This window comes from Sinocyclocheilus rhinocerous, unplaced genomic scaffold, assembly GCF_001515625.1.
Source record: "Sinocyclocheilus rhinocerous isolate Xijiao unplaced genomic scaffold, SAMN03320098_v1.1 scaffold1436, whole genome shotgun sequence".
Lineage (NCBI taxonomy): Eukaryota > Metazoa > Chordata > Actinopteri > Cypriniformes > Cyprinidae > Sinocyclocheilus > Sinocyclocheilus rhinocerous.
The window spans coordinates 177,141-188,488 of record NW_015647013.1 but is presented as its reverse complement, the minus strand read 5'-3'; the positions used below and the strand labels follow the sequence as shown (position 1 = coordinate 188,488).

Below are 11,348 nucleotides of genomic sequence, written 5' to 3'. Positions count from 1 at the left end.
GGACAGATTTTAAGTATCAATTCTGCTTAAAAAGATGCAATCTAATCCTGTTTACATGAAATAAGCCTGCTCCCGAGCAGGTTTAAGTTTACGGACCTGATGCTATGACAGCAACTCCGGGATGAGCTTCAAAGAACCAAACAATCCAAGATCAGGCGAAATCGTCAACGATGAAATCCAGCTAACTGAGTTAGCGACGTACGAAGAACGGGCCCCTGGAGAGAAAATCTTCAGTGTCCATATTAAACAGGATGAATAACAAGAAGGCTTAATACTTACTGTGTTAAGTAGTGGTTATAGATGTTACTGCTCAGAATTGATGTAATTCCACTGTAAATGAAAGTGGGCCGTTATTGAACTAGATTAGCCGCGTTTGGCAGCGTCTACTGTTTCTGTACAGCGTGATGTAATCCCACGGTAGAGGAAAGAAACGCTTGCACACATTTGACCTCTGACAGCTATCGACTTTCTGAAGAATCAAAGGTTAAACAATGTTTCCAGCTATTTGAGCGACGACTAATTGCTCGTATAATTTTTTGTTTGTGGCAACAACTCGATGCACCGGGACCATCAACGCCTGAAATGCAGACATTTCAAATGGCGCACGCGCTAATAGTGATTAAAACTGAGAAAAACAACTGAACTGTGAAAAAAGGCAATGAAAAACATAAAACACGAACGAGGATTTCATTATTTTCACGCATTTTATGCATGCTAAATAGGCTGCCAAAATCATTCTTAAAGCCATTATAAATGTATTTCTATTCTGGCTGAATTATAGCCTACTGTTTAAATTGTAATATAGGCTACATACATTATAAATATTAAAAATAAACAATGATGTTCTGGTTTCCTTTTTGAAAAGAAACAAATAAATTATTAATATACAATATAGTGTAAGTGTTTAATTAGGCTACTCACTAGATATATTTAAAATAAAATATTTAGCATATGTGACCCTGGAGCACAAAAGCAGTGTCAAGTCGCTGGGGTATATTTGTAGCAATAGCCAACAATACATTGTATGGGTCTCTCAGCCAAATATTGTCCTATCCTAACAAACCACACATCAATGCAAAACTTATTTATTCAGCTTCCAGATGATGCATAAATCTCAATTTAAAGTATGACTGTGGTCCCGGGTCACATATGGTCGCCTACTATCAAAACACTTGCTTAAAAATCTTGCGTAATCAAAAAGATAGTAGCTAGTTTTTCATATATAGCCCGTTTATATTAATCCTAGTTTGTAATTCATAAACAATAAAAAATATATCGTTCAAGATAAATTAGATAATATAATTCATTAAAAAAAAAAACGTGTTAATGTTTTGTACGCAGTAAATAATCAAACAGCAATGCGTTAACGTGAGCAATTAAAAAAATGAATTAAAAAAATACGCAAAAATAGGCCTAGTTAAAAAAAAAAAATGTACAACTTAAATCTAATATCTTACTCAACTGGATAAATATGAGTCCATTTTATTATTAATTTTTCATTCGTATTTTTAAACCCTGACAATAGCATTTCCATGCAGTCAAATGGATAGAATTATCGAATTAAAACTACTGATCGATCTCTTAACGCGGGGGATAAAAGCGACACTCTATAGGCCTACGGCACTGAGTATTAGACAATATTACTGAAGTTATGAACAACGTTTGAAAACAGCCTATATAAAATTCCTAAAGCGAAAAAACCCACAATCCACCTTCTTGTTTTTAAGCTTTTCTAGCGCAAGGACTCTCAGCTATCCCAGAGACAGCGTAAAATAAAAGAGGCTTTTAATGACCAACAATAACGACCAATAATGCATTATGCCAAACTAATGTAGACCCAGTTTTTTAGTTAACTGTACCTTCATGTCTCCTGCCAGCCATGTCTAACTCTCTTTTGTGTACAAAGTGAGGCAATGAATCAACTGATTATACATCAGTAAAAAAATAACCACATTTGAAATTTATTTTATTGTATAAATATTGCTTTAGATATCAGTCCAAGTTGAAAGCCTGCAACTCACCACACATGGACATTTCTTATCAGACAGCTATGTAAAGGCTCAGTAAAACACACTATGGTTAAGGGAAAAAAAGAACTGGTAATCATCTGACACAGGGTCGCATCTGGAACATCTGTTGTGACAAGCCTATCTTTTGTGTACCTTTCCATGGCTTGCACGTCCAAAGACAGCTCTTCAAAAAAAAAAAAGAAAAGAAAAGAAACTTAAGGTGGACCAACCCTGCAAAGACGCTTACCTACAGCCATGCACGTGTTTCACATTTTCCCGCGTTTTTCAGCGAACGTGTTACATTTGAAAACAAATCACCAGCGTGCTTATCTCAGACAACAGAAATCGTTTCATTCAGACTGAGCTTGCCAATATATAAATAATGTACTGTAGCACAGCCAGTGTTGGGTTTCTCTCATTCAAAGGGCCATTTCCTCAGACTGTGATTACCTGGGATTATTGTTAGTTTCCAAAAACTAACAGCTATTCATCCAGTCTTACCCAGCAACACATGCCATGTAGAGACTATTGTGGGTGACTAGGGGTTTGTTTGAGCTGGTCAGGTGAACTCTGACCCCTGGTGCAATAGACAGGCGTGTGTCTGTTGTTCAGGGAGCCGCAGGTTTTTGTCAGTGAACCGTGTCGAGGTTCTGCTTATACTGACTGCTTATCTATTATTGACTTGGGAGGTATAAGCTGAAATCTCCAGCAATACGTGCGTATTCACCGAACGGACGAAAGGGATCCCTGGAATGGCTTTGTTGTGCCCCCCCACCAAGTCTATAAAAGTAGGAAGTGACCAATCGGATGAGCCCTACAGAGGTCATGGACAAAGGTACACGAGGGTCCCCAGATGACAAGGAGAAGGCGGACTGTGAAATGAACTGTTTTGTCTTCCTCTCCGGCTGGCGACTCGCCCGCTGATGTTTTTCCTTTAAAAGGACGGCCTCCAAGTTCCCCGAGCTTCCTGTACCGTCTGAGGAGATATTCCAGTCTGGGTTCGTCCCCAGAGACACGTGCTTTATGGGGCAGAACGGCTGTGGGCCGTTTGAAGTTGCATGAAATCCCATTTAGCTTAGTACCAAGGATGGCTATTATTACCGCATACGCTGACACAAATATCCACTTTCAAACTCTTTGAATATTAGTTGACTAACATGCATGTCTGTTTTCGATTATCAGGTTGAGTTATTAAAAAATAAAACATTATGTTTGTTGCCTGAATTTAAAAAACCAACAGGTTTGGTTTGAATCTTTATTGAAGTTTAAGAACAAGGATTCGAATCAAAAGGACTGGTTACGATTCACGATTCTCAACGGTTCCATTAACAACTCTTTTAATACTTTTGAGGAAGAAATATTTGGAAGAAAGTAGCCAAATCTTCTAAAATTTTTTTTTACACTTTGGATGATTTTCAACAGCAAACCATTAAAGAGTCATTCATAGGGAATACAACTACACTGGTCATGGTGTATTGTATGATTCACCAAAAGAATCATAAGTTCATAAAAGTCAGTCATTAGAGAATTAAACTAAACTGATCACTGAGTATCGTTTAATTAACCAAAAGGAAGCAGTTCATAAGAGTCATTCATTCTAAAATCATTAAAACCAAAACATCTGTAAAATCATGAAACTGGTTCTGAATAAGAATTGGTTCTTGGTTCCCATTCCTACTAACGAATCTGATCTAGAAGTAGTGTAAACGATATTAGATATCAGTTTTCCTAATGTGAAAAAAAGTAGAACGAAACTACTCGGGTGAGTGAGCCACGTTGTATTCGCCCGAGCAATAAATGCAAAAATAACTAGTTTGTCTTTTAGCCACATCCGAACACAGAGGTCAGCCTTGTCTTTAGGCTGAAAATAGAGCCGCCTTCATCAGCTCGTGTGCTTGAAGGGAAGAACGAAACGAATCCTGCTCAATGAATCTTTCTCACAAACAGGCCTGTCTGCGGAGCCGAGCCCTTGTGATTAACCCTGCGTGATGTATGCAGGTCAGTCCAGAGGGCAACTTAAACTCGGAGGCAGATTAGGAAAAACAGCGCTGGATTACTTTGCCACTCAGGTGCGACTTCAAGAGCAAACACACACCTAAGCACATCAGATCGGAGCGGACAGTTTAAGCTCTGCCTTTGACAATAAAACACGCCATTGTCATTGTGGCAAACTACAACCAAACTCTGTGATGGAGTGTGTTTATATTAGCGTTTTTTTGGTTGATTTTGAAGCATTTCACCAACACAAACTCATTCGTTTGGACACGTAAGTAACGGCAACGTCTTTCTAAATGAGACCAAGTTGTAGCTCCGCCTCCGAATGGCAGCCAGCCACTAATTAAGGCGCTTTCATTCAAAGAAAATATATTAGCACCATGTTGAAGTATGTAAAATAAAGTTAGAGTAATTTGTGACAATCAGTTTGAAGGAAATGGTAAAGTGGGCCCCTGTCTTTCAAACTCAACTTTCGCTATATATAGACCACACACTGATCCGCTGGTCCTTGGACCCCGCGGCCAAAAGTCTCTGTGGGGGGTCCTGATGGTCTGAGAAGGCCACACTATTCACCATGTCAGTATGATGTTGCAGAACAGCCAGCGGCTTCAGTTTCTTCCAGCCGAACACTCTGATGTTGTCGTCCCATCCCGCCGTAGCGAGGATCTTTCCATCGGCACGAATACACAGCTGGGAGACCCCAGGATTGTTCATCTGAACAGAGTCGTGCATCTGGAAGGAAACACAAGTCAGACATCAACCCAAATGAGCCGCGTTAGACAAATGCAGGACTTTAATTAACAAACGGTGCCGTCGGAATCCCTATGCAAGGCCGTAAATTGAATATCAGATGTGAAACTATAAGTTTTGCTATAAGTTTAATTTTGCTACGAGTTTAATCGCAACATATGTGACCCTGGAGCACAAAACCAGTCTTAAATTACAAGGGTATGTTTGTAGCAAAAATACATTGCATGGGTCAAAATTATCGATTATTCTTTTATGCCAAAAATCATTAGGATATTAAAGTAAAGATCATGTTCCATGAAGATATTTAGTAAATTTCCTACCGTAAATATATCAAATCTTAATTTTTGATTAGTAATATGCATTGCTAAGAACTTAATTTGGGCAACTTTAAAGGCGATTTTCTTCAATATTTAGATTTTTTTGCACCCTCAGATTCCAGATTTTCAAATAGTTGTATCTCAGCCAAATATTATCCTATCCTAACAAACCATCAATGGAAAGCTCATTTAGATAATGTATAAATCTCAATTTCGAATGCCATATAAACATCAACTTACTATTAAATATAATGTAGAAACTTAAAAAATAGAAACTTAAATTTTCTGTAAAGCTGCTTTGCAACGATTTGTATCGTGAAAAGCGCAATACAAATAAACTTGAATTGAATTGAAACGAATCGTGGCAATTGTCACCATAGGCGCTTACTCGTCTCAGGCGGCTAAAAAAGGATTAGCGTTTAAATGCACGAAGCGTAAACTATTTACCAGACACAAATGAGCTTGTTGTTTCAATGACCTGAGCAAGAGCGAATTTAAATCCATAAAAAGACCAGGCCATAGAGCGAGAGCGATTCCCCACCAGCCACCTTCATCTGCATCAATGGAAAGCTCATTTAGATAATGTATAAATCTCAATTTCGAATGCCATATAAACATCAACTTACTATTAAATATAATGTAGAAACTTAAAAAATAGAAACTTAAATTTTCTGTAAAGCTGCTTTGCAACGATTTGTATCGTGAAAAGCGCAATACAAATAAACTTGAATTGAATTGAAACGAATCGTGGCAATTGTCACCATAGGCGCTTACTCGTCTCAGGCGGCTAAAAAAGGATTAGCGTTTAAATGCACGAAGCGTAAACTATTTACCAGACACAAATGAGCTTGTTGTTTCAATGACCTGAGCAAGAGCGAATTTAAATCCATAAAAAGACCAGGCCATAGAGCGAGAGCGATTCCCCGATTCAGCCACCTTCATCTGATGATTGAGCCGCAAATGAACGAATAAATAGCTGTTGAACCTGGCAGAGAAAATCCGTGAGCCTCAATCGTCGGCCGTAAAACATTTAATCACGAGCATAACGCTATTTGGATTGGAGCATTAGACGTTAGGGTTACCTTTGTCACGGAGCAAGGGCTGCTTTGTTTGTGAAGGCCTTGTTGTTTTAACAGTCTCTGGTGAATTGCATTTGCATTGAAAGGTCTGGTCAACAGCGCGAGGGAAGCAAATGCTGGCTAAAGATTACCTTCCCTTGCTCTCTGTGATCTACGGTGGCCAGGAGACCTGATAAATCTCGGTAATAGGCAACAATGTGACGTATTATAACGTATTACCCAGAGCTCATTATCTCTCCTTTGAGGACATTCTCGAGGTATTTCCTGGAGAAAAGCGCACACTTGTGTGTGTGTGTGTGTGTGTGTGTGTGTGTGTCGTCTCTCCACGGGAGGCATCTGGTCCCAAAGATGGAATCGAATTGGACAGCGTAAAATTGACTTCATAAGCCGTGTCCGGAGAGACTAATGGCTCTCATGCAGGAGAAGACAGTGAAGAATTTGTCGGCGTGCTCCTGTTTCTGCCTGGAAAATCAGAGCCAGTCACTCCAGCATGTGGAAGATATAAGCCAGTCAGGTATTCCTGACCCAAGCGGATAGAAGAATGCACCGGGAACACCAACCCTAACATTATTCTTTAACAGAGGAGGAAAAACATGCATTGCTTTTGCTCGTATCTGAAATCAGTTTGCATCATAGTCCACATCGAAATTCTGGTGCATGGTAATAATGTCACCTGTGAGCAGAAACTTTCCCACAAAGGCAAGGGGAGAGACTGGTTTGCATGCTGCGGCCAAGAGAGACAGCGAAAAGATGAATCGCTCTGAGCCGAGGTTGGTATGCCTGAACTAAACGCCCATCTGGTCCATATTACAGAGCTGATAATGATGGGTTAATGTGTCTATCTGTGTTTGTTATGCTTCCCATAGTTTGTGTCAGGAAAATACATTAATTTAATTAAGAGGTCACAGCAAAGCGATAAAAAAGGTAAATGGGTGTTTATAAAGCGAGCCGCGAGGCCTATATCGAGGAAGAACCATTAGAAAAGCCTGATTTACAGATTGCCACACTTTCGTTTTTTTGGAAAAATAATCATATGAACTGAATTTTCCAACAGCTTTCACTCTTTCAGGGTGTTGTAACACAGAAGTTTAGAGATTAAACATTACGGGCTGTGTTTAATCCAAAAGTCTTGCTAAATTAGCACATCTGGCTATTGCTTTTCCACACAAATGCTTCATTTAAATGGTGTCTATCCCATATTCGATCTAGTTTAAATGCAATATGGAAGCATTCATTTCAAACACAGCCTTTAGAGTTTGAGAATGGTTATTAGCTTTCATTTATGGAATCCATTCTGCACGAGTCCACATGCTCTGCAATGAACTCGCAGACATCAAAGAGGTCAGTCTTTATGAACTATCCTTCATTTCTCCATTGGACTATTGATTCCTGATGGGGGACACATAGCAAACGGTCATCTGTGAACGCAACGTACACACATATGCTTGTCCTGTCAGCGATTAACCCGAAAACAAATCTCAAAACTCGCCTTAGGCCCAACGGTGGACTGGAAGATTATACGTTTACTTGGTTATACTACACAAGGTTAACGGAGTGCCAATTGAAAGAGTCCTGAAATTGGAAATAAGTTGGCATTTTTGCACTTGTGGTTCCATCTGGTTATTACAAGCTCAAGATATTCTTAAACTTGAGATATTCATCATTCCTCCAGTCTTCAGTGTCACATGATCCTTCAGAAATCATTCTAATATGCTGATTTGCTGTTTAAGAATTTTTTTTTATGATTATTGTCAATATTTAAAACCGCGGAGTAAATTTTTTTCAGGATTCTTTGATGTGTGCTACAAAAGATTTCTATTTCAGATAAATGCTGTTCTTCTGAACTTTCTATTCATCAAAGAAACCTGAAAGAATTCTACTCCGCTGTTTTCAACATCATAATAATAATAAATGTTTTTTGAGCAGCAAATCAGATATCAGAATGATTTCTGAAGGATCACCTGACTGGAGTAATGATGCTAAAAATTCAGCTTTAAAAACCACAGGAAAAAATTACATTTTAAAACATTCAAATAGAAAACAGTTATTTTAAATAGTAAAAATATTTCAAAATTTTACTGTTTTTGCTGTACTTTGGATCAAATAAATGCAGGCTTGGTGAGCAGAAGAGACTTCTTTATAAAACATGAAAAAGCTTACTGTTCAAAAACTTTTGACTGGTAGTGTTCCTTACTAACTATATAAGCAGCAAATTAGGAGTTTATTGAGGCAAAAGTAATAGTTAATGGTTTCTTAATAGCGAGAATTGGACCTTAAAATAAAGTGTGACCAAAAACATCAACCAAATTGTGCTGTTTTAAGCTTTCACGTGTCTTGAAAAGGCTGTTGCTAACAGGTGCCTGAATAAACGTCAATAAATGTCATCACGCTGAGCAGGAAAACTCATTAGCTCTCTAATCCGCTTTCAGTCTCATGGTGTTTATAATCGCGCTCCATTCCGACCGAAACGTTCAAACTTGTAGATTTAACAAAAAAAGATTGAAAGTTGTCGGAAGCTCAATGGCAGTTGCGTTGATGTTTATCTTTTTACTTCTAGCGATCGCATTTAGGCTTCAAAACGTTGTGTTCAATTGTAAAGATTATCTTGAGGAACAAAACAGAACTATAAACTTCTGTTGGTCACAGAGCTTGTTCTTTTTTTACTATTCAGGTCAATGGAAAAATCCAACCACGGAACCACGGTGATGCTAACGTCTATTAAAGTCACAGATAATTTTTTTGAAAGCGATGCATTGAGACAAGTGCGCGACAAGTTGGTTGCCAATTAAAAAGCTAAGTGCCATGGATTTTTGGCAGCAACTAACGGGATGTTCAAAACGCGATATGTTGCTCTCTCCGGCATGGACTTGGCAGGCTCTTCTGACCTCACACTGATCACTGAAACCAGTTATCATCACTTGTCCACTTGAGCCTGACAGTCCAGTACAGTTGAGGGGTGTGCTTGCATTTTCCGGCAACCGCGTTTTCGGAAATTTTCGAATTACGCATTTTTTCAACCCTGCAATTCTGGATTTTGAGCATTGCACCAAGTTAAAAAAAAAGATTTTTGCTATCGCTTTGCATGCACAACAGCATTGAAAAATTGAAATCAATGCCTAATATTATTGATGACAGCGAAGGAATGTACAAAGCATGACAGAGCAGCCTGATCCCTCCAGTCGGGTGCTGACAGATGCTGGACACCTGAAGCACAGAGTCTGGTGGATAGTAGGAGGGAGGGCTGTTTAATTGAGAAGGGCGGTAGGAATGTAGGGACTAAAAGTGAAGAGATGTGGAGATGCATCTGTGAGTGCTGTCAGCACGTCTCCAGCAGCATGCAAAGACAGCCATGCTTGATTTAGACTAATCTTTACACACATACGACAACCATCTCTGCCTCACCCTCTAAAATCTTGTCCGTCCACATCTGTGCTTGATAAGAGCCGCTTGCTTTTCACAAGCTTACAGACTACTGACGGTTTTTCAGCAAAATGTCAAAAGATAAGTGTTAATCAAAAACAGTTAAAGAATTTTTCCATTTCATAATGACAACGAGACTGAGACAAACAATGCACATCAAGGCAATATTTAAATTTTTACTGTTGCAAGAAATAACGTGTGACAAATAACACAATACAAGACATCAATAATGTACTAAAAATGTTTTTGAAGAAATAAAACATAAAAGGAAGGTTATTGTTTAAATGCTATGCACAATGTTTTTGAAATGAGTCTCTTATGCTCACCAAGGCAGAATTTATTCAATGAAAAATGTGTACAAATTTTAATAATATTTCAAACTCTTTTCTATTTTAATATATTTTTAAATGTAATTTATTCCTGTTATGGCAAAACTGGAACATTTTCAGCATCATTACTCCAGTCTTCAGTGTCACGTGATCCATCAGAAATCATTCTAATATGCCGCACAAGAATACTTCTTCTAATTATAAAAATTCAAAATTGTTGTGCTGCTTAATATTTTTGTGAAATCAGGATTTTTTCAGGATTCGTTTACAAATAGAAAGTTCAAAAGAACAGCATATATTTCAAATAGACATATTTTGTAACATTCTAAACTTATTTGCTGTTACTTTTGTGATATTTAATGTGACTCTACAGAATAAAAAAATAAATAGTTTGTTATATGTTTTTGTTAAAGGGATAGTTCACCCAATAGTTTACATACCTGTTTGGAACGACATGACGGTGAGTAATTGATGAGTTGTAAGTTATTTTTTTGGTGAACAATCGCCTTTAAGCATTAATATATCCTTAACACAAAAATTTGTGAATATCTGGTTGAGTTTAATTTTCTCTCATCAACTAAAATTAGATACCATTTTAAGTCGAAGTAAACCTACAATTTAACATGACAAAATGGACTAAATCCAAATATTTTCCTAAAAATACAAAGTACACAAGCAGTCAAAAGTTCTTGAACAGTGAGATTTTTAATGTTTTTTTTTTTTTTTAAATCCAATCTCAATCCAGCTTAATCTAAATCCAGTATCGCACCAGTTTTTCTATTTTGTGACCCAAAGTGTCCTTTTTTAGGGATCTTATTCAGTGCCTGATCAAAAATCCCACAATATTGTTGATTTACACGACCAGCCAGGATTTTTTATGTTTTCTAAAGAAGTCTCTTTTGCTCACCAAGCCTGCATTTATTTAATTAGAAATACAGCAAAAGCAGTAATATTGTGAAATATTTTTACTATTGAAAATAACTGCTTTCTATTTGGATATATGTTAAACTGTAATTTATTTCTGTGATCAAAGCTGTATTTTCAGCATCATTACTCCAGTCTTCAGTGTCACATGATCTTCAGAAATCATTCTAATATGCTGATTTGCTGTTTAATAAACATGTATTATTATTATTATCGATATTTAAAACAGTTGAGTACATTGTTTTTCAGGATTCTTTGATGAATAGAAAGATCCCATCAGCATTTATCTGAAATAAAAAGCTTTTGTAACATTATACACTACACCATTCAAAAGCTTGGAGTCAGTATGATTTCTTTATTTATTTAATTTTTTTGGGAAATAAATGATAGAAAATACTTTTATTCAGCAAGGATGCTTTAAATTGATCAAAAGTGATGATAAAGACATTTATAATGTTACAAAATATTTCTATTTCAGATAAATGCAGTTCTTCCAAACTTTCTATTCATCAAAGAAACCTGAAA

General features: G+C 37.3%; 1 protein-coding gene and 1 long non-coding RNA gene across 2 annotated transcripts in view; one reads left to right on the top strand and one right to left on the bottom strand.

Moving 5' to 3' along the window:
- The window catches only part of LOC107708248 (uncharacterized), a 16,109-nt gene extending 15,847 nt beyond the window's left edge, over window positions 1-262 (top strand). The window contains exon 3 of the long non-coding RNA XR_001636342.1: window positions 251-262. This is a non-coding gene — a long non-coding RNA (uncharacterized LOC107708248). The remainder of the gene's footprint in view (window positions 1-250) is intronic.
- Window positions 263-3,655: 3,393 nt separating this feature from the next.
- LOC107708243 (guanine nucleotide-binding protein subunit beta-like protein 1) overlaps window positions 3,656-11,348 on the bottom strand; it is a 42,218-nt gene continuing 34,525 nt past the window's right edge. Inside the window, exon 7 of the mRNA XM_016512421.1 lies at window positions 3,656-4,736. Coding sequence (XP_016367907.1) covers window positions 4,470-4,736 — 267 coding nt within the window. The 3' untranslated portion in view covers window positions 3,656-4,469. The remainder of the gene's footprint in view (window positions 4,737-11,348) is intronic.